Raw genomic sequence first — 24344 nt, 5'->3', positions numbered from 1 at the left:
CCAGCAGCCAGCCCAGAGACAGAATAGAACAGAGCCGAGCCTCCCAGCAGGCGGTGGAAGAGCTTTGACACGATTAAGACCTCATCTGGAACCCAAGCACCCTGCCTGGCCATCTGCTGGTGTGGATCATGGTCGATCCTACACTCAGGCCCAGGCAGCAGGATGTAGAGAATACACATACTGTAATAGACTGGAAGTGGTTAAGAGCTGGGAGTGGACTGCACATCAAATTGAATGAGGTGATTAAAACAAGCGACTCAGAGAAGAGTAGGGAGACTTGAGAGGGAGACTGGGAGAGGGACTGGTGCTGAACCTACAGTACAGTAGCACTGTGACCTGGCTGACTGCCCGGCCGGTTGGCTGATTGGTGCTGAGGTCTCACTTTGTGTGTGTGCAGTGATCAGTGGGGTTTAATCGAGCAGTGAGGCGGCTATGTCTGGAATGCCTCTCGACACTGCCGTGACCCCCAGGGACGGACCAGGAGTACTGTTCTCTACTTCTCCTCTGGTTCCTACCTCAGAGTGGGAAAGAGAGCCTCAGAATTGGAGATGGACCAGCCACTGACTTCACACACTTACAGTAACTCACTGGATACTAAAGAGAACGGCTGTGGAGCACTAAACCAGGAGTATGGGGATGGAGTAAACTACGTTCTTATGTCCACACTAGCAAACCACTTAGAATGTATTGGGCATTCCTTCTAAGTAGTATGGTCATGTGGATATTGAGACGTGCAGTATGATGGGACACATTGCTCAGACACTATAGATAAGACAGAAAACAACAGCAAGTAATTTAAACCAGATCTGAAAAATTATTTCCCTGAGTTTAAAGAGCAATGCGAGAGCAGACAAAAGGCAGGGAGGCAATACTGAACCCCCCCCCTTCCCTTCAAACTACTTCTGGCCTATGTCCCTGGTGGAGCTGTGAATTAAGTACCTCTGAAAAGATCATGTGAACCTCTTGTCAATTAATCAGACCTCAGTGTGATGTGCTGTACCTACTGCAGCTGAGCTGGGACAAACATTCCCATAGTCACAGGGGTGGTGGTGGTGGCGGAGCAGGACTTGAAGTAGTGGAACACACACTATGACAGAGAAGGAGAGAATTCATCATGTCATTTGCATTAAAGCAAATAGTTCAGCATCCTAACTCAGTTTGGAGGTGACATAGTCCCAGAGGGAATGGAAGTGTCTGTGGTGCAATTTCTCTCCCTGAGACAGAGGCAGTTTAGCGGCTGGCCTGAAGCCAAGTCCTGCTCGTTCCGCTTTAATTCAATGAAGGAGAGGAGCAGGGAGCGTCCTTCTCCACATGACCATAGCCTAATCAGATATATCATACAATCTCAGCTCCCCCCTCTCTCTTTCTCTCTTGTTGCAACAGGAAGCACATATAAAGACAATCAACCACTCTAGCTCTGTGATCAATGTTGACATGATCAAAATACCTTAATCAAACAAGCCCTGCAGCTACCTTTCCCTCTGCGATACCAGCTCAGCCTATTAGATATACCCTCTGTGCTCCTAACGTTGTTGAACCAGAGAAATCTGTGGTCAATAAAGTTCATTTATGTAGCTACTATGGGCCTCAGTGGCCTACAGGTCATGTGTTGAAGGTCTGAAAGGGGCGTAGAGGCCTTGACTTAGTTATGTGCTCAGTGATACCAAACAAATTGGACCGCAGGCTACAAATAAATCCTACAGTCTTTAACAGCAGACGTATTATATAGGACGAGGAGGTAATCTTGTAATGGGTGAGAAGCGTTTGTTTTAAACTGTAAATGTACTGGTAAGCAGAAGCAGATGGTGACAGTGAGCGAAACCCCCTCAGAAAGGAGGCCTAAAATCCCTCTGTGTAAATGTTTGGTTTTACTATTTCATTCTTGTAAAATACCCATTTGGAATTTGAGTAGGTCTTGATTGTGGAAGCAGTGGTAGTGTTTAAGAAGCTATATCACAATGGGGGTTGTCGTTAGTTTTGAACTATCTGGCTAATAGTCCTGCACTTTAAGCATTAAACCACGTTAGCATGGGACCAAATTACTTGGGATTCCACAATATGGTTTTCTCAATGACTGTGGGTTCTGTGTGTGTGGTTGAGTTGTAGGGCGTGCTGAAGCATTCAAGTCTCAGCAGTGAGAACTGTTGATGTAGAAGGACATTACCTGAGACATGACAGGTTCGTCTTTCTCCACTCCAGTGTATGACTGATCACAGTCCACTCCAGTGTATGACTGATCACAGTCCACTCCAGTGTATGACTGCTCACAGTCCACTCCAGTGTAGGAATGATCACAGTCCACTCCAGTGTATGACTGATCACAGTCCACTCCAGTGTATGACTGATCACAGTCCACTCCAGTGTATGACTGATCACAGTCCACTCCAGTGTATGACTGATCACAGTCCACTCCAGTGTATGACTGATCACAGTCCACTCCAGTGTATGACTGATTACAGTCCACTCCAGTGTATGACTGATCACAGTCCACTCCAGTGTATGACTGATCACAGTCCACTCCAGTGTATGACTGATCACAGTCCACTCCAGTGTATGACTGATCACAGTCCACTCCAGTGTATGACTGATCACAGTCCACTCCAGTGTATGACTGATCACAGTCCACTCCAGTGTATGACTGATTACAGTACCGCTTTGAAAGATCCAGGTTAAGAACAAATACCCTCTGGTCTGAAATGACATGTTTGCGAAAATCAGGAACGAGGATCAGGGAGAAGACAAACAAAAGATCTGGCATGGCTCTGTCAGAGATGTCATTCCCACATGTGGAGTTGGAGTTAGAATGTACTGCAGCTTGGGCTCACATAAACAACCATGTTTAGTTTCCCTTATGACAGCCGGCTGGGTGGTATTCTGCTCTCCTCCAGGCAGTGCATGTGGAAATCTCTAGTCTGTGTGGTCTGGTCCCAGAGCAGGTCCCAGACACAGTGAACACCACCCTGAGTGTGGAGGAGATAGGGGACAAGGGTTTGATATGAGCTGTGTCCCTTAGGACACCAGAACAAGCTCTGATGGCAGCTCCCCAGCGTCAAGGCTCACAATCTCTCTTCCCCTCTCCTCCTATGGTCATTGCTCTCTTCCTGTTAAACCAGCCTCTGCTGGCTGGCTGTGCATCACATTCTGGGCTGGATCTCTGCCCCCTAACGACATCACTGTCACATAATATGACTCTCATATGTTTACTCTCTGTGTTTGGTCTCATTTATTTATTTTGTCTGGCATGGGAACAAAGCTGAAGTGACGCACTGGGAGAGTTGAAGAGAGGCTTTTCTCAGAAGAGAGGCTTTGGAGTGCTTGCAAAAGGAGTCAGTGCCAGAGACACACAGAACTGAGTGTCTATAATGGTCGTTATGGGATACAATCATTCCTGTGTGTGGTAACTATGGTCTTGGTTTAGCAAGGGCAACAGTACTTGTACACTTGGCTAACCAGCTAGTGATACTACATCTGGTACATGTGTAGGACACAGCAACATGCTGGGAGAGGAGAACCACAGCAGAAGCACATAACCTGGTCTGGCTCTTATCAGCCAGAAGGCAGGGTGATGACACTGATGAAGAGTGATGAGAACCAGCAGAGGCATCATGCCCATAGTGAGCACATGTGCCCTCATACTTGTCCTGTTAAAAAAAAAGTTTAATTTGTTGTTTCTCTGTAATACTACTAGCTAGCCAGCAATTTTATTAAGTTTGCTTTAGCTATCCCAGATAGGCTCCCAACCTCAGCTACCTGGACCAAGAAGCGATTTCAGGATTTCAATCAAGTTAGAGTAGCTAGCTTGTTTAATGTCTAACTATCTTAGCTGACAAGCCTGCTTGCAAGGTTGGTAGACTTTCGAAAAGCAAGCAATTACTACATTTACTGAACAAGACTCCTTTTCAATCTTTTACCTAGATTTTAGCAGCAATGCCGAGAAGCATATTTAGTTTTTAAAAAATCAACCACCAGTCAGGAGAACACAAGCTCAAGATGTTTAGATTTGCAGAAAATATATATATTTACATATAATTAAGCGTAATGATTATGGCTCTAGATTGCAGGAAAAAGCTGTTTCAATCAGAACTCAGGATAAGACCCAGATGCAGACAGTTCGAATCACAGATGTTTAACAAAACAGGGGGCAGGCAGACAACAGGTCAAGAGCAGGCAGAGATCGGTAATCCAGGGCAGAGTCAGAAAGGTACAAAACGGCAGGCAGGCTCAGGGCAGGCAAAGTGGTCAAAACTACAAAAACAGGGGCTAGGGAGAAACACGCTGGTAGGCTTGAAAAGCAGGCAGAGATCAGTAATCCAGGGCAGAGTCAGAAAGGTGCAGGCAGGCTCAGGGCAGGCAGGCTCAGGGCAGGAAGAGCAGTCAAAACTACAAAACCAAGGTATAGGGAGAAACACATTGGTAGGCTTGATGAGACAAGACGAACTGGCAACAGACAAACAGAAAACACAGGTATAAATGCACAGGTGATAATGGGGAAAATGGGCGACACCTGGAGGGGGGTGGAGATATGCACAAGACAGGTGAAACAGATCAGGGTGTGACAGTTTCGGTGTTTGAAAAAGACAAAATTCTTCAACTTCCGGACGGAATCCCCCCCCAGCCATCTGAGAGACACAGTCCTGACTTCCAGGGAGCCCCAATTGATTGTATTACTGACTTTCACTCAGATATTATATGAACATGGCATAAGTCGTGACAAAATGTGTAGAAAATGTGCTTTAAAACAGCAACATTTTCTCTACACCCCATGGAAAAATGTGAGGAGTTGCAGGAAATGTACTTTAAACTGCAAATTTCTCTCCGCCACCAAAATGTGTTGCCTGCAAGGTGTGTGGGGTGGGGGGGAGGGGGAGCAAACCAAATCTTGCTTAAGGCCCCCAAAAGTCTAGGGCTGGCCCTGGCTAGCCCATATGGGTGGCCTCATGTATGTAAGTCACACTCTTTACAAACAGTTTCCTTTAAAGTTGATGCAGCATAAATGTAATTAACAGTTTAATTCAACCGTTCCCACACCTCGTGTACCTGCTCATCACCGGTCTTCACTCCCCTTCCTGTTATGTCACAAGAATGATCTGAGTCAATTAGTGACTTTTCACACAGGGGTAATTGTCTCAGGGCAAGATGCAGATTGAAAACCCTCAACCACCTTATTTGTGGTTCTTTCATTGAGGAAAATGGAGAGGGAGGAGAGAACTGGAGATAGAGAGACTAATGAACTTCTTGTGGTGGAGGAGAGAGAGAAGGGAAAGAGGGAAGGGGGGATGAGGAGGCGGTGTGAGAGGGGAGGAGAAGGAGGAGGACAATGGGTGGCAGAGGAGAGAGACTAAGTTATTGGGGAGGAGGAGAGGAAAAAAGAAGAGGAGGAGAGAAAGGGAAGTAGAAGAGAGGGAGGGGGGGTGGCACTGGGCCATTTGTCAGAGCTGGTAAACAGGAAGTGGTGGATAGAATGCTCAGTGTTGAGGGTTGTGGCTTAAGAGTTGGCAGACACCCTTATTGACAGTGTTACTCAGGACAATCCAGGACACCAAGAAACAACCTTCCAGGATTTGAAGTCATTCCTTTTAAAATTACTCCTTTAACAGTTCTCAAAAGCCTCATTCTCAACTCATATAATTCTCCTCGTCAAAGGCAAAACATGTATTTCATTTGACAGAGAGTAATGCCTAACTGTACGTGGCTTTGGATAAGAGCGTCTGCTAAATGTCTACAATGTAAATTCAGTATGAGTCAAACTGGTTATTTTCAAACCTCAACCAACCTTCTACTGGTAGACTGTAGGTGAGGTGTGGAGCCTGGTGTTCTCATGTCTCAGAGTCTTAGGTCTGTCAGTGAGGATGGAAGTCACTTCACATCCCTGCAAAACAGCAGATTTCTCCACGATTAAATAAAACAGTTGAACGGAAAAATATATATTCAGCACAGAAAAAAGGCTGGAATGCCCAATTACTGGAGCAACAAGAGAGAAAACTACAATAGAATCACATATGTCTCATGTGTTTTTATTTAAGCCTACCCAGCTCTTTGTTTACATGGAGAGAGGCACTCTGAACTGGGTTGGTCTGGAACAATTCTGTCTGGGAGTCTTTGATGGATTGTGTTGCTTCAGCTATGCTTACTTGTATTTCTGTTATTCAAAGGGCTTAGTTATACTATACTAAGATGTTTAATCCTTGAGTCTTTCCTGAAGAGAAAAATACTCCTAAAGGGAGAAATCATGTTTTATGAAAATGATTTACTATGTGTATCATGCTGCAGCATGGCTGTTGTGACAGTGTGATGGGATTGTTGTGATGTTTACTTGGCGTGTTTCTCCATCCCGACAGACAGGCCTGTGGTTCCACACTCCAAGCAGCCAGGTCTCCTTACATTTACATTTTAGTCATTTAGCAGACGCTCTTATCCAGAGCGACTTACAGTAGTGAATGCATACATTTCATTATTTCCCCCCCCCCCGTACTGGTCCCCCCTGGGAATTGAACCCACAACCCTGGCATTGCAAACACCATGCTCTACCAACTGAGCCACACGGGACCTCCTGTCTCCTGTCTCCTCCTATCGACATGGCTTTGATCTGCAGCCTCCCAGGCCGAGCCCTCTGACCGGACTGCTCTGTGAAGTCAGCGCACTGTGCAACCCGAGCAGGGTGGACGAGAGCGCTGGTCCGGGTGTGAGGGGGTGTGAAAGCGGGTCTGTCCGTGCTGTAGCATTTATTAATCATCATAATTGTTTGTCCGAGCTCTCATAAAGGAAAAGGGCTGGTAGCAGTCTGCACAGACTTAGTCACGACTGACTGTTCTTCTACAAGGTCTAAAAGACCTAGACCTACAGTAGTGAGCTCCAGATGTGAAGAGAACATACTCGCACACACACACGACTTAGCAAATCAAAAGCAGGATTTGGCCTCCCAAAAAAAGAAAATAAGATTGTATTTGTTTCAACATGACACAAAGTAGGGCGTTACTGTAATGAAAACCACAGGTTTATGAATGAGGGGGGATGTCACTCTCAGTCTCACATGGTTGGGGTGGTTTGGTCAGGCTGGCTCAGAAAGAGAAAGAGAAAGAGAAAGAGAGAGAGAGAGCAGGGAGAGAGATGGACGGACATCAGCCTGCCAGGACAGATTCAGACAGACAGATGGCCCGGCCAGCTCTTTGAAGCCCTGCAGAACATCCATTACAGCAATCTGCAGTGCTTGGCTGAGATGTGGTGCAGAGCGAGAGTGGAGTTAAGCAGGACCTAGGGCCCCAAGAGAGAGAATGGAACCCAGGCCAGGGTCCTGGTTCCCCCAGAGAGAATAGAACCCAGCTCAGAGTCCGCAGAGAAACACTAGAGCCCAGCAGTTCCATCGCTGCAGTCAGATCTCATGAGTTCTCACTGCACCAATATTCATTATTACACACAAGCACAGAGCTCAGCTCACACTCGCCTATTTTTGGTTAAATTTAACTTCACCTGACTACAACAACACAAGGGGAACTATAGCTATGGACTCAAGCAGTTAAAGGTATCTACAATAACTCCCAGCCCACCACAGTATAACATTACTGTGAGTTACGGCAGAGCCGTAAACAGATACTTTTACTCATGAAACCACAAGAGGACATCGGCCAAGTATTTCATAGGAATATTACTCAAGGTTCCACAGTTCCCACATGCAAACCAGGAAATTACATTTTAAATGGATAGATTGAAAAAAAAAAAAAATTGAATGAAATGTATCAAATATATAAATCAAGGCTGAGCATATGCAACCCAGAGCAATATATACATGCCATTTTTGGGGGTGGATATAGTATATCTAACCTACCCGTTCACTACTCGCCTATTCTAACACATAATTCTCACATCCCTCATCCATTAAAACAGACAGAAACAGTATAAAGAAATGTCTTTAAATATATTTTATAAGATGCGCTACTTATGCGTTCGCATTTTAAATATAAAACATCTTATTACTTTTATCTTATTACTTTAATCTTATTACTTTCGCATGACACTCCATTTAAAAAAAAAAGTTTTACATATTATTCACTGAATATTTTCAGCTCTTTTTCCTGGTTAAAGACTTATCAGACCACAGAATGGCAAAACACTTGGAATGTCAAAGCATTGGCACATTAGTAGGGTTTCAAAATTCCAGATATCCCAGTTAGAAGATTCCCAGAATTAGGAGAAAATAAGCTGGAAATCGAGAATCCAGCAATAAGGATTTTTGGAAATCCTGGACATTTTTGGAAAGTTTCAGGAATTTTGCAACCGTACACATTAGTTAATTCTCAACAACTAAAGACAACAGTATCCTGATGCTACACGATCACAGTAAGATGTCTGGACCATCAGGTAAGAAGCACCATCTCTAGTCTACTGGGCTGACTGGTTGTGGTTCTTCCTCTCCTGCCAGGACTTCTTCCTCAGATCCAGCTCAGTGTCTGTGAAGGCTGCTGGGCCCCAGTTAGTCATCCTCTGTGGTCCTTTATCACCTGCACAGACAGAAGGAGAAAGAAAACATCACAGACTGTATTGAAACAATAGATCAATAGAACAAAGTCATCAATAGCATTGTAATATGAGTATGGAGAGGAGAACAGAACAGTATATGAATATGCAGTGGAGGACATTCTACTATGGTGATGTTGGCCTCTCTCATTCTTACTTACCTGGCTGGATGAGACGGACCAGTCCCTCATGCTTGGCCACCATGTCCTTCCAGCTCTTGGTCTTATTAGCTGCCTGCTCCAGTTTCATTCTCACCTCCTGTAACACAAACACACACACATAGTTTATCCATATATCTCAATGATGCAAGTACAAGTCCCTTTAAGTAATAAATAAGTTATGCTGTTGTTCTTGAAGTAGAGACCGTTCTCAGTGATATTGCCACTAGATGGCAGCAGAGTGCAAGGAGAGACCTGTATGATGGTTTTGTGTTGCGTCAACAGTTGACAGAGGAGTAATTCGAGAAGAAGCCAAGTTTGGGGCCAGGGACTGTTTCTGGTTCAAACGTCAGGCAGCCTTCCACTGACTCAACACTATATTCATCTGAATAAAGACCAGTAGTTGCTCACAGACATATAGATCTAAAGGAAGTACTTCCTGACAAATTTGTTTTTATCTTGTTTATGAAATGGCCCAGCAACACCTTACTTTAAGTGAAGTGTTAATAGGGGACATGTTCCCTACTAAAAGCCATATTGAAACACAGACAGGGTGTTGTTCTCTGACCTCGTACTGCTCCAGCGCTCCGTGCCTCTCTCTCTCAAGACTCTCCAGCTGCAGCATGGCTGCCTGCAGGGCCATCTCCTTGGCCAGCCGGTCGCTCTCCAGCTCCTGCTTTTCAGCCTGGGTCTGGGAGATGGCCCTCTGCTGCTGCAGGTGGATCTGCTCCAGCTCTGCTCGCTTGGCTGACTCCTCCTCCAGAAGCCTGGGTACATGCAGAAACAGACACACCACATGAACCAATCACAGACAGACACTCAAAGAAATGTTGGGTGCAGATGCCTGAGAATGTTAACATCTATACACAGGCTTCTGATACACAACTGTTTTTGCGCGATAATGTACACTCCATCTGTGTGTGAAGTTGTGTACCACATGGCACCCGTTTCCCTATATAGTGTACTATCTTTAACCAGTGCACATACACTGAGTGTACAAAACATCAGGAACACCTGCTCTTTCCATGACATAGACTGACCAGGTGAATCCAGGTGAAAGCTAGGATCTCTATGTCATGACTGACCACAATAATCCAAATAGGTCAGATCAGGTTTGCAATGAATAACTTCAATCAGACCCCATTTCACCCGTAGAGGGGGGAGGAAAGAACTAGTGGTGATTGACACTCACGTCCTATTGTAAATCAAGGGAGAAGATCCAGGCTTGCACTCTCCAAATTCACCAAAGGAATGTGCTTTGTCTCAACAGACCTTTTCCCGCTGAAACTCTAACACGTTAAAAAGTGAATAATGGAACAATATTTCTAATGCAGAACGTGGGGAATTGTCAGAGGCGATCTATAGAACACTAATGTCATGTTGTTTGTTATTTTGTGATGTCATTAAAAATGTTATGAAGGAAATACTGTAACTTGGAAAGTAAAGTACACACTACATGGATAAAGTTTCCATACTATAGGTTGTGCATGTAATATGGAAAATGATTAAAGTGTTTTTGAATAGAGAGGGATGTGATTTGAAAAGTTATAAGAGATAATTGTTTTCCAAAACTTTGCACAGTGAGTAATCACCGCCCCAGAGTGAGGTCAGGGTGCGTGCCAGCCAGCCGGAACCAGACGTTTCGGGCAAAAGGTATAAATGATGGGTTAAGAAAAAAACACATTGAACCAGAAAAGGCGTGAAGCGGCTACTACATGTTTAAAATGGTTTGAACTTTGAATCTCAACAGGAGGTGGAGATGATAAACTCACCTCCAGGACAATCACTGGTACGGCTGATTAGCTGTCCTAAGTAAAGTATCTTCGAAAGCGAATTTAAGTATGACCATCCTATTACTCTGCTCAAACCATCGTATTACGCTACTTTCATCACCCCACTGGGAAACCATTGATACGGCTGGCTAGCCTATCTTCAAGAGTGAATGGAAGGAAAATCAACTCTGTAGTTCTGTTTAGGACTACACGACAAGTCACCAGATACCGGACAACTATGAAGAAGGACAACAGTAGAAGAGTTGTTGAAACCATTTCGGACAATCAGAGCCTTACAAGCGTGCCGCGAAAAGGCCCAACACCCTTTCCAAGGCTGCCCCAACACCCTTTCCAAGGCTGCCCCGTTCACCGAGAGATCCCAGGCGAACCCAGGCATTTCATGTAAATACATTCATGATGTCTTGTTGAAAGCGGGCAGCGGTTCTTGTGCAAAGTATATGGTTATTGTAAGTGACAGTAGTTTCTGAATGTGGCAATGTTAAGTGTCTCTGTCCCTCTCTCTCCATCTCTTCTTTAACAAGCATCCATGTTGTTGTCATTCCGCTAGAGACCTGTTTCAGAGTATTACGTCTCCAGTCAATAACTGGTGCAGTGTGTGTGTGTTTATCCTGTTCCCATTTAATTAGCTAGTAATTAAATAATTCAACCAATTTGTGTAGTACTGAATCATAATTAAGGCTTAGGTTTTTGCAGATGCAAGGAGGTTCAGAATGATGATATGATACGAGGTTATGATTAATAAGTTGACTGTTTATAGATGTGATAGGTAAATACCTTTTAGAGTTTAATTCGGGAGATGGTAACTCTTTAACCTCTATGGGCTAGGTGGGATGCTTGCGTCCCACCTACTCAACAGCCAGTGTAATCCCGTGGCGCGTTATTCAAATTCCTCAAAAATGCAAAAACTTCAATTTTTCAAACATATGACTATTTTACACCATTTTAAAGACAAGACTCTCGTTAATCTAACCACACTGTCCGATTTCAAAAAGGCTTTACAACGAAAGCAAAACATTAGATTATGTCAGCAGAGTACCCAGCCAGAAATAATCAGACACTCATTTTTCAAGCTAGCATATAATGTCACATAAACCCAAACCACAGCTAAATGTAGCACTAACCTTTGATGATCTTCATCAGATGACAACCCTAGGACATTATGTTATACAATACATGCATGTTTTGTTCAATCAAGTTCATATTTATATCAAAAACCAGCTTTTTACATTAGCATGTGACTAGCATTCCCACCGAACACTGCCGGTGAATTTACTAAATTACTCACGATAAACGTTCACAAAAAGCATAACAATTATTTTAAGAATTATAGATACAGAACTCCTCTATGCACTCGATATGTCCGATTTTAAAATAGCTTTTCGGTGAAAGCACATTTTGCAATATTCTCAGTAGATAGCCCGGCATCACAGGGCTAGCTATTTAGACACCCAGCAAGTTTTGCACTCATCAAAGTCAGATTTACTATAAGAAAAATGTTATTACCTTTGCTGTCTTCGTCAGAATGCACTCCCAGGACTTCTACTTCAATAACAAATGTTGGTTTGGTTCAAAATAATCCATAGTTATATCCAAACAGCGGCGTTTTGTTCGTGCGTTCAAGACACTATCCGAAAGGGTAAATAAGGGTGACGAGCATGGCGCAATTCGTGACAAAAAAATTCGAAATATTCAATTACCGTACTTCGAAGCATGTCAACCGCTGTTTAAAATCAATTTTTATGCTATTTTTCTCATAAAAAAGCGATAATATTCCGACCGGGAATCTGCGTTTAGGTAAACAGACGAAAGAAAATAAAGCACGCGCCTAAGCCCATAGTACTCTGTTCGGCCACTTGCCAAAAGCGATAATGTGTTTCAGCCAGAGCCTGCCTTGATATCGTTCAGCTTTTTCCCGGGCTCTGAGAGCCTATGGGAGCCGTAGGAAGTGTTACGTTATTGCAAAGATCCTCAGTCTTCAATAAAAAAGAGCCAAGATTAAACACAATTTGTCAGACAGGCCACTTCCTGCATGGAATCTTCTCAGGTTTTGGCCTGCCATATGAGTTCTGTTATACTCACAGACACCATTCAAACAGTTTTAGAAACTTTAGGGTGTTTTCTATCCAAAGCCAATAATTATATGCATATTCTAGTTACTGGGCAGGAGTAGTAACCAGATTAAATCGGGTACATTTTTTATCCGGCTGTGTCAATACTGCCCCCTAGCCCTAACAGATTAAAGAACCGCTCTCGTGGTGTCCCAGATCCTAATGAGTTAATTGTTACATTATTAATTTAATTGTATAACAATTAAACATAGTTAGTTAATTAGATAAATGAGGGCAAAAGGGGAAGCAACTCAATATTAGAAAGGTGTTCCTAATGTTTTGTACCCTCAGTGTAAGGCTATGAGTGTGTCAAGTGTGTGTCAAGTATGTGTTGCGTCTAACCTGGTCTGTAGTTTGCGCATGGTCTCCTCATCCTGCCTGGCCTGTCTCTCGTCCTCTAGTGCATCCTCCAGGCGGTGGTACATGTCCTCCAGCTCCCTGACACGTTGCAGGTACTGCTCCAACTCACTGGACTTCTGGGCCACCTGCTCCTCCATCTGCTGACGAACCTGACAGGGGACAATGGACACACAGTTTGATATGATAATCTGCACACACACCACCACAGTACAAAGTAGCATGTGGTGTGCATATGACAATCAATTCTGTTTAGTGTAGATTTTCCCAGATAACTCCATAAATAATACTGTTACTCATACTGTGAGTAATAGTAATACTAATAGTAATAATACTTTGTTATTCATCAAACGCAATGATTCAAAGTCATGAGATAAGTCTTGCTGAGCAATACGTTGTTACAGTGATTCTGAGTATGCACTTCCTGGAACAGAGCTAGAGTGTAGCTTTGTGGTTGGTTACCATTTTCTCTCTCTCCAGGTCCGTTCTGTAGCGGTCCTGCAGGTCAGTCTGGGTCTGTTTTCTCCTCTGCTCCTCCAGAGTCGCTGTGGCCACTGCCTCCTCCAGTTTCTGTTAGGAGCCAAGGGAGAGGAAGCCTTAACACTACAAAAGCCTGGCCTCGAGGGAACGAGTCACCAACACTCTGGATAACATAAAAACAGCCTAACCAGCTCTGCTAGGGCAAGTAGTGAGGTCAGAGTGAGGTGTTCTCTCATGTCTGGAAGTAGCTAGCCAACGTTAGCTTGGGTGCTTGACTGCCATTGGAGTTGAACGCTCGGATCAACCCTACTCCTTGGCCAGAATGTCCACTGTGCGCTCTGAATTTACGAACAGACAATCTGACAACGCTCTGGATTTACAAACGCCCAGAGTGCACTCTGGCACTCCAGATTGAATTTACGAACACACCCAAAAACGTAAAATGTCTAGCTAGTCATTTGTTATGCTAACAAGCTAGCAAGAGGTTGCCTAGCAACAGCACCAACTTCCGGTAGACAGGAGAAGCACTAGTCCTCAACTGAAACGATACCGTTTGTTTACAGTATACTAAAATGAACTAATAGTATGTAGTATATACTCATTAAGTACATATACAGTATGTTAGTATGGGTATTTTAACACAGATAGTGATTTAATTGACATTAATTAAAAAAGAACATTAAAAAGACTGCATGGGGGCTTTAAGGAACATTATGAATTTAAGAAAATGCATTTCAAAAGAACAGAATGGCATATTTTGAGTTTAAATATATTACTGTGGTTTGAGTGTTGCCATGGAATCGCAGTAAATCAGCCAAAATTTTATATTTTGAAATCGAGCCCAAGGGGTAATTTTTAAGAGTTGTTTAACGAGGATATGTGATTTAGAATCTGCTCTTTCTAATACTATAATACATATATAGACATCAAAACGTCATACCTGCTTGTGACTGTAGGAGAATTTGAATAAGTCACTTTTTGGCATTCCTTCCCCTGCCTCTGTGTCAAGATGTATTACTACCACTACGCTGCTGTTCATTGATGATTGGTTACCATTACCATAAGTATTTATCCATTTATGCTGCTACTGGTCATTATTACTCCTGTTTACATGAATATATTACCATTCGTATATGTCAGGGATCCCTCCGGAACTGTGTCATTACGCACACCTGGTCCCCATTTCCTTGATTAGTAATTGTATAAGTGTTCACCATGGTCTTGTCGATTGTGTATTTATTCGAGGTACTCCTCGCTCTTTCGTTTGGGTCTCAACCCTGTGTTTTGTATAGGTGTTTGTTTGGGCTTTGTCCCCGTGCCTTGACATGGCATGCTGTAATTTGGGTAAATAAAAACCCCTGTTACCTATTTCTGCGCCTGTCTCCCGATCCCTTTATACCAACGTGACAGTATATTACCATAAGTATTTATATATTCCTGCTACCAGTCACTTTTCAGCACTTTTTAGCCCTGCCATACTGCTCCCGAGTGGCGCAGCGGTCTAAGGCACTGCATCTCAGTGCAAGAGGCATCACTACAGTCCCTGGTTCGAATCCAGGCTGTATCACATCTGACCGTGATTGGGAGTCCCATAGGGTGGCGCACAATTGGCCCAGCGTCGTCCGGGTTTGGCCATCATTGTAAATAAGAATTTGTTCTTAACTGACTTGCCTAGTTAAAGAAAGGTTAAAAAAACAACAACTTGTATATCCATCTGCCTTTTACGCCTACATTGACACTCTTGCACACACTCAAACCAACACCCACACACACACACTCGCACTCACCAACACATCATTTATGCAGCTGCCATACCTGCTCACCGAGCATTGAGGCCCCCACCAGCAGCCAGACAACCACCGTGTCAAATCACCATACGCTTCCTGAGATTCACCGACAAGGAACGAGTCCTACAGGCGGTGAAAATCAACACCATTACAGTAGGAAACGCCAAACTCACTTTACACCAGGACCTGTCAGCTGGAATACGTCGAAAGCGGCGAGAGTTTGACAAGGTGAAGAAATACTCCATTGACCGAGGCATCTTTAGGGGATTCAAATACCCAAACGAGCTCAGGATTCTTCACCAAGGAGCCCTGCGACACTTCAAAACTCCCGAAGAGGCAAAACGTTTTTTGAAAGACAATCCTGGTCAATGAGAAATGGACCAATGACTAAATGCGATTACTGTTATTACCAAAGGAGGTAAGACAACATATAGCTGACATCCAAAGACCCACCCACTCCCCTAAATGTCATAATAGCCGTCTAATCTATATTTATTTTCCTTTAGCTGAGAGGGATAGGCTATATAGCCTAACCTAGGCCTACTAACGTTTCAGCCTACTTTTATTTCCCTTTTTTTGTGCCATTATTACTTGTGGTTCCCTATGTCCCTTGGGGGAGGTAAATGTAGGCTGGGTTATTGATTTTATTTTCTCCCTCTTTTAATGTGGTCTGGACGGGGGCTACGTTGTCATTTACTCAATGCGGGGCGGACAGGATGAGGCATTTCTTTGCTGGGGAGACGTTGTGCGTTGCTAACTGTTCCCGGTTTGTTGTTTTTTCGGAACACAGAATTGAAACTGAGCGGGGGGTAATAGATCCAACTCGGCTGGGATGTTCAGAGATTGTTATTTTATGTACACCATTTATTTTCCTTTTATGTGAACGCAGCTGTAACTATTATCCACCTTTACCCAGAGATGACTTGCACTAAAGTTCGTTTACTGTTCGATGACGATGACTAGTACCTTAAATCTATTGACATGGAACTGCCATGGTCTAGGTCATGCAATAAAACGGAAAAAGATACGTGCTCTAAAAAAGGAAAAAGCAGACATTGCGCTATTACAAGAGACACACCTCTGTGATGCTGAACATGCCAAACTCCGCAGAGCTTGGGTGGGACAGGTGTATTTCTCATCTTTCAAATCAAACAGTAGAGGTACAGCCATACTTATCCATAAGAATGTTCCATTCATAATTGACAAAAACATATCTGATCCGGAGGGGAGATTTATTTTGATATCTGGGTCACTGTATGGGCAACCAATTACTATCTTAAACATATACAGATACTCCTGCTTTCATGTCAAAAATGATAACCCTGTTCAATGAGCATTGCGTTTCCTTTGGCGTGGTGGCCGTAGATTTTAATTGTACCCTCATCCCAACCCTAGACAAATCTTCTCAAGTCCCCACCACAAATTCTAGATCTGCAAAGATGTTGAACTCTCTTACTAAAGAGATGGGACTGATAGATATCTGGAGAGAGACTAATAGCTCATCTATGGACTATACATACTACTCTAATGTCCATAACACCTACTCCCGTATAGATTACATTTTTATCCCAAAGAGTTTAATAAATTCAGCCACGTGTACAATCGGAACCCATAGCACATTCAGATCACGCCTTTGTCCACCTCTGCTTTGACCTCTGCAAAAACATTCCGAGGTCAAAGAGCTGGAAATTAAACACCTCTATGTTATCAAACGAAGCGTTCCATACATTGGTAACTACATGGATAGACAACTACACACAAGACAACAAAGATTCTCCTGTTTCTCCGGCCACAATGTGGGACGGTGCCAAAGTCACACTAAGAGGTCATCTAATTGCATATGCTTCCTCTAAGAAAAAAGCAATGGAAGCACACAGGCTAGATCTTGAGGGAGCTGGAACGCTGTGAAAAAGTACATAAACAATCCCCAGACAGCACCTCCTGGAGTCAACTTAAAGCAGCCATAGCCAAACTGAATTTGGAATATACTCGGGAGATAAAAAAATTGTTTTCTTTACTAAACAGAAATACCATGAGTATAGCAATAGGCCGAGTAGATTTTCTTGCTTACCAATTTTTTTTAAAAGCAGTCAGAGCGTACAATCATGGCTATCCGAACAGCAGAGGACGGGGTCACATATGACCCAAAAGAGCTAAATTTAACTTTTCATGATTTTTACTGCAAACTATATACCTCTGAAAGAAATCATACGGAGGCAGAACTCCACTCCTTCCTAGAGGGATTCTCGCTACCTAAACTATCAGAGACCGGCGGAGAAGATCTCATCTCCCCCTTCACTCCTGAGGAGATCCTGGAGGCAATTACCTCCATGTCACCTAATAAGTCCCCAGGCCCAGATGGATTCCCCAGAGAGTTCTACAAAGCTTTTTGGCCCCAGCTTAGCCCTATTTTCATGCCAATGCTGGAGGATTTTTGCAAAAATGGAGTTCTCCCAGACTCGATGCACACAGCTCGCATTACAGTGTTACTCCAAAAAGATAAGGACCCTATATCCTGCTCGTCCTTCCGGCCCATAAGCTTGTTGGATTTCGACTACAAAATAATTACCAAATTGCTCGCCAAAAGAATAAACACTCTTCTTCCCAAAATGATAAAAGCGGACCAAACTGGATTTATTAGAGACAATTCTGACAACATTCGCCGTCTTTTTGATATTATTGATCAAGTAAATGCACAGAAGACCCCTGTCCTGCTGGCTTCACTGGATGCTGAGAAGGCGTTCAACAGGATGGAGTGGAGCTCTGTTCTTAGTCTTAGAAAAGTTCAATATGGGCCCAAACTTTATTAAATGGATTAAGTCCCTATACTCTCATCCAAATGCCATGGTGACTACTAAGAGACTGAACAGATTCTGACAGATTCCCTTTGGGACGGGGCACAAGACAAGGGTGCCCGCTGTCCCCCCTGCTCTACTTGTTGGGGGCAGAGCCTCTGGCAGAGTTGATAAGGAGCAATCCTTATCAACCCTGAGAAATCCCTCCCATTTTAGACACAATTGCTCAGTATGGCAAGTTTTCAGGATATAAGGTACATTTTAACAAATCCACTGTCTGCCCTCTCAATTTTACATTCACCAGCTCTATGGAGACACTATGTCCATTCCAATGGAAGACACAGGGGTTTCAATACCTTGGGATCTTCATAACACCAGATCTGAATAGCCTTTTCAAGGAAAATTATCTTCCACTCCTGGATTGAATCAAGTACGATCTCCAAACCTGGGTCTCCCTCCCAATTAGCCTTGTCAGAAGAATTAATGTCATCCGTATGAACATCCTCCCTAAACTGAACTATTGATTTCAGATGCTCCCATGCCATCTCCCAGTTTCTTTTTTTAAAACAACTAACCAAAGCATCACCAAATTTATATGGGGCAATAAAAAAACCTAGGATCAAGTTCTCCACTCTATCGAAACCTGATTCTAAGGGTGGTCTTGCCCTTTCCTCCCTTCAATTGTACAACTGGTCTGCCCAAATCCGCAACATGCTAACATGGATCACAAACAGACAAGAGTCAACGTGGATTCAGATAGAAGCCCAATCCTGTGGTTCATTGCCCCTAAGCTCAAATATATTCATGAATAACTTTAGTGAAGTGGGCAACATAGCCAAAACCTTTGTGATTTACAGCACCCTAGTAGTGTGGAGGGACTGTAAGAATACCTGGGCATTTCCTCCCAAATATGTTCTCACTCGCCTATAGCAGGCAACCCAGACTTGCCAAAAGCCCTGAGTGATGCCAACTTTAATTTTTGGCATACTCTAGGAATCAGGACCTTTTCAGACCTGTTTCATCAGAAAACCACTACACTGAAATCCTTTCAAGATCTCTGCAGTGAATTCAATGTGCCAAGATCCCATAAAAAAAAAAATATATCTTCAAATTAGACATGTCATTTCCTCATTTACTTCCAAGAGGAGGTTTAGAGCTCAGCTGAATGAAGTTGAAACCCTTCTTGTCACAGCACAATCCATTAAAGGCTAAATATCTTATATCTATAGACTCCTTTCTGAGAAAGGAGGCTCCTCCTTTACTCCTTTGAAAAGAATCTGGGAAAAGGACCTTGGTCTGACTATCAGTGATGAGTTATGGGGGGAGGTTTGCGACAGGGTATACTGCTCTTCTACTAATGTAAAAATGAAAGAATCTAATTACACATTTTTGTACAAATTTTATTACACTCCAATGAGACTCCATAGAATGAAAACAGACATTTCTCCTAACTGTAAAATATGTACCTCTGAAAGTGGAACCTATATGCATGTATTTTGGAGCTGTAGAGAGATTGCCAGATTTTGGCAATCTATACATACTGTTGCTGTAACGCCCTGGCCATAGAGAGGGGTTTTTTGTTCTTTATTTTGGTTAGGCCAGGGTGTTACATTGGGTGGGCGTTCTATGTTCTGTTTCTATGTTTTTGTATTTCTTTGTTTTGGGCCGTGTGTGGCTCCCAAATCAGGCACAGCTGAAGTTCGTTGCTGTTGATTGGGAGTCACACATAAGTGCATGTTTTTCCGTTGGGGTTTTGTGGGTAATTGTTTCTGTTCAGTGTGTTAGCTGTCAGTACTGTTTAGCTGTCGGTTGTTTCTTGTTTTGTAGTTATATAGTGTTCTTTCTGAATTAAATTATGAACACTAACTCCGCTGCACCTTGGTCTTCTTCCGACGACAGCCGTTACAGTTGCACAGAAAATACTAGATGTACAGTTTGATATGACCCCGTGTATCTAACTTCTTAATGCCCAACAGGACTTTGTTCTTGATCCTGACAGAGAAAATTTGCTGATGACTATTACATACTTTGCTAAGAAATGTATTCTTCTATTGTGGGCCTCTAATACCTCTCCTACATTTAAAATGTGGATTGACCAGATTGTTGACTTTCTCCCTCTTGAAAAGCTCACTTATGACCTCCGCAAGAGACAGCCCAAGTTTGATAGACTCTGGTCTCCACTACTCAACTATATTTCAAATTGGACAGAGTGAATGGGGTGATTAGGGAAACGAGCAGATACATGTTGTGTAAGGTGCGGTAAAAACTAAAAACGAATTATTTGCTCGTCGTCTCAGCTATGGCTGGAAATAGGTAAGAACCTTGATTGTGCTGCTGCAAGTTTTTATATATATTTCTTTTAAATAATTATTCTTAAATTTTTTATTCTTTTCTATTTTTATTAGTTTTTTATTATTATTTTTTTATTATTATTTTATTAAGTCTGTCACATCTGTGAATGTGGAATGTGTTTTGTTGCTTGATTGAAAAACAAGAAAACTTAATAAAACTTTAAAACGAATTGTGACAATACAGCAACAAAATTATATAAAAAGATAAGGACTTCTTTCAATTGGACAGTGGTAGTTGATCTGATTTTTTAAAACATTTTAGTAATTTAGCATACACTCTTATCCAGAGCGACTTACAGTAGTGAGTGCATACATTTTCATACTCCCCCACCCCCTTGGGAATCAAACCCTCACCCCTGGTGTTGCAAGCGCCATGCTCTACCAACTGAGCAACACAGGATTTGAGTTGAGAAATTGAATAGCAAAGAATGATGCATAAGAAGAAAAGCTGGGCCTCCAGATGCTGGTGCAAAGGGGGAAGTGGGTAGTCTGAGACAGATCTAAATAACCAGCAGACCAGCACCGGAATACAGGCATCAGCTCTTTCACAGGTGTCCCAGAGCCAGCTACGTTTGCATAAGTGCTTTTCCCCCCCTTCTCAGATATAATGAAAAACAAGGCAACAGTAAACATGTCGTCCCCCACGAAAGATGCAGCACCCCCATTGGGCCAATTAGTGTAATTTTGTAAATGACGGATCTCTATGGCAAGCCGAATTATTCACCCAAGTTTAGTCAAAATCGGGCCAGTGGTGTCTGAGATATCGCTTGGGTTAGCTAGACTCATATCCCTGAGCATGTGGGCCAAATTTCATCACTCTGAGTCAAACAGATCAAGCGTCTAAGGTTGATGTCCGCGCCCCGTGGAAATCTAATTAGCATAATACATTGCATTGGAAGCGTCTCAATCCACTGCATCTGAGGTGAAAGCTGACAAAGCTAGAGCGGTCAGACCATGAGACATCCCAAAAATCGGTCTTCTCACAAAATCATAGGTAGTGTCCGAAAGTTTTGGCCTACAAACTATTGTTCTGCTCTAGGATGCCCAAGGTCCCCCAGTACCAGTTGAAAAAAATGAATGGATGTACTGTATCTTTGGAGACTGCTTAGTGCGTTAAATACATGTAAAAAAAAAAATATATATACTAATGTTTCCTGATCTTTCTTATATCTCTCAGATATAGGACAGACACTTCAGAACAAACTTCCTTTAGATTTTTTGGGGTGACTATCTGTTGTTCCATGTAGTGAATTTGTTATTCAATGCATTTGTATGGGCTAATAGCAGTAAGGCCAAATAACAACATTCATCAAAACAAATGGTATATATTTGTATATATAGGGTTGAAAAGCGGTAACCCGGTTACGGTTACCGTAACCCCCAACAAACACAATCTTGTTTCGGAGCTCTACGGACAATTCCTTCAACCTCACGGCTTGGTTTTTGCTCTGACACGCACTGTCAACTGTGGGACCTTATATAGACAGGTGTGTGCCATTCCAAATAATGTTCAATCAATTGAATTTACCACAGTTTACCACAGAGTCCAATAAAGTTGTAAAAACATCTCAAGGATGATCAATGGAAACAGGATACACCTGAGCTCAATTTCGAGTCTCATACCGAAGGGCCTTTATTTTTTATAAACTTGCCAAAAATTCTGAAAAACAGTGTTCACTTTGCCATTATGCGGTATTGTGTGTAGATTGCTGATGATTTTTTTTTTATTTAATCAATTTTAGAATAAGGCTGTAACGTAACAAAATGTGGGGGAAAAAAATCAGGGGTCTGAATACTTCCCGAAGGCATTGTATAGCTAGCTACATCTATGGGCTATGTTTTTATGAAATGTGTAATGTGCAGCAGCCTATATCATATGTGTATTGGATAATGACACAATAATTTGGGCTTGGGCTACTGAAATGTATTTAATGTATGGCTCATCAGGCTCTGGTAGCATCAGATTGAATTTTTGATCAAAGCTCTAATCAAATCCAGACAGGCCTATTTATATGCTTTATAAAGACACTTCCGGTTTTGGCGGGGAAATACCATTCCATCCTGAGAATAAAAGTGATTTATTCTCGGGATGGAACATTTGTAAAATACCGGGAAAATATTCAACACTATTCTAGTCTTAAAATTCAAAATCATATAAGAAAAGGATCCTTCTTAAAACAATTCCATATAGCTTAGTAGAATCCCCCCCCTCCCTGTTTAGTGCCAAAAATAAGGGTGCCAGGCGTACCGGTTTGAGAGTGTCAAGAATTGCAACTCTGCTGGGTTTTTCCCACTCAACAGTTTCCCATGTGTATCAAGAATGGCTCCACCTAAAGAACATCCAGCCAACTTGACACAACTGTGGGAAGCATTGGAGTCAACATGGGCCAGGATCCCTGTAGAATGCTTTCGACACTTTGTAGAATACATGCCCTGACGAATTGAGGCTGTTCTGAGGGCAAAAGGGGTGCAACTCAATATTAGGAAGGTGTTCCTAATGTTTTGCACACTCAGTGTCTATGTATTTATGTGCCAGACCATGCCCACATTAATGTTTATTGGTCAATAGAGGCCATGTTGTTCTAGATACTAGTCTGGAAAATATTGCATTGAGAGACCTTTGTCCATAGATGCCACATATCAAGTTTCGTGCAGATCGGTCATTCGGTACCAGAAGAGTAGTGTTTTAAGTCTTCTTCACAAAATTCTAAATGGCGGAAAATCCATCATGGCGGACCTTGTGTGTCCTTAAGGTAAAATTGTTCCTTGTGAGGAAAGGGACCTATGTAGCAAATTTTATGACTTTAGGTCAAACGGGGTGAGGGGCGTGACCTTTCAAAACTAGCATTTTGAATCTGTTGTTATAGAGTCACCATCTGGCCAATCTGTGTTTTTGTAAATGCCGGATCTCTATCGCAAGACGCATCGTTCACCCAAGTTGTCAAAGTCGGGCCAATGCTGTCTGAGATATCGCATCTGACTAACGTATGAACGTACTAACGGACGGAGACAGATCCACAGTCCCCTCCCCGATTTCATCATGGGGGACAATGATCTGCTTCTGAAATTAATAAACATTTCTAACATAATATGTTTGATTCACCGCAGTTGGGAATTAAAACCTCTTAGGGATCCCCTACGGCTAGAATCCCGTTAACGGGATCGATTTGACAACATCCGGTAAATTGCAGAGCGCGAAATACAAAAATACTAAATTCGTAATATTAAACATTCATGACGATACATGTGTCTTACATCATTTAAAAGATAAACATCTTGTTAATCCAGCCGCTTTGTCAGATTTCAAAAAGGCTTTACGGCGAAAGCATACCATGCGATTATCTGAGGACAGCACCCTGCATACAAAAGCATGAAAAACATTTTCCAAGTAAACAGATGCATCACGAAAGTCAGAAATAGCGATAAAATAAATCGCATACCTTTGAAGATCTTTATCTTTTCGCAATCCCAAAGGTCTCAGTTACACAATGAATGGTCGTTTTGTTCGATAAAGTTCTTCTTTATATCCCAAAAATGTCAGTTTATTTGGCGCGTTTGATTCAGAAATACACCGGTTCCAACTCGCCCAACATGCCTACAAAGGATCTAATAAGTTACCTGTAAACTTGGTCCAAACATTTCAAACAACGTTTCTAATCCAACCTCAGGTACCCTAAAATGTAAATAATCGATAAAATTTAAAAGGGAATAAACTGTTTCCAATACCGGAGAAAAACAACGAGGAACACGCTCTCATTCACATGCACCAAAAGACTAGAGTCCACCTGAGTGACACTTAGAAAGAATACGACTACTTCTTCATTTATCAAAAAGAAAACATTGAACAATTTCTAAAGACTGTTGACATCTAGTGGAAGCCATAGGAACTGCAATCTGGGTCCTAATAATTTGGGTTTCCCATAGAAACTCATTGGAAAAATCCAATGACCTCAACAACAACAAAAAATCCTGGATGGATTGTCCTCGGGGTTTCGCCTGCCAAA

The 24344-nt window shown here is 42.5% G+C and overlaps 1 protein-coding gene across 2 annotated transcripts in view; it reads right to left on the bottom strand.

Annotated features, from left to right (window-relative positions):
* Positions 1–7901: 7901 nt before the first annotated feature.
* The window catches only part of LOC106562355 (switch-associated protein 70), a 32170-nt gene continuing 15727 nt past the window's right edge, over positions 7902–24344 (bottom strand). For both annotated transcript variants that reach the window (XM_014127182.2, XM_014127183.2), the window contains 5 exons: positions 13390–13497; positions 12913–13079; positions 9238–9436; positions 8673–8769; positions 7902–8495 (listed from right to left, as the gene is read on the bottom strand). In XM_014127182.2, the coding sequence (XP_013982657.1) occupies positions 8377–8495; positions 8673–8769; positions 9238–9436; positions 12913–13079; positions 13390–13497 (690 nt within the window). In that variant the 3' untranslated portion in view covers positions 7902–8376. The remainder of the gene's footprint in view (positions 8496–8672; positions 8770–9237; positions 9437–12912; positions 13080–13389; positions 13498–24344) is intronic.

This window comes from Salmo salar, chromosome ssa11, assembly GCF_905237065.1.
Source record: "Salmo salar chromosome ssa11, Ssal_v3.1, whole genome shotgun sequence".
NCBI lineage: Eukaryota > Metazoa > Chordata > Actinopteri > Salmoniformes > Salmonidae > Salmo > Salmo salar.
The sequence above is the reverse complement of the archived record's forward strand: the minus strand, read 5'-3'. Positions and strand labels throughout refer to the sequence as shown.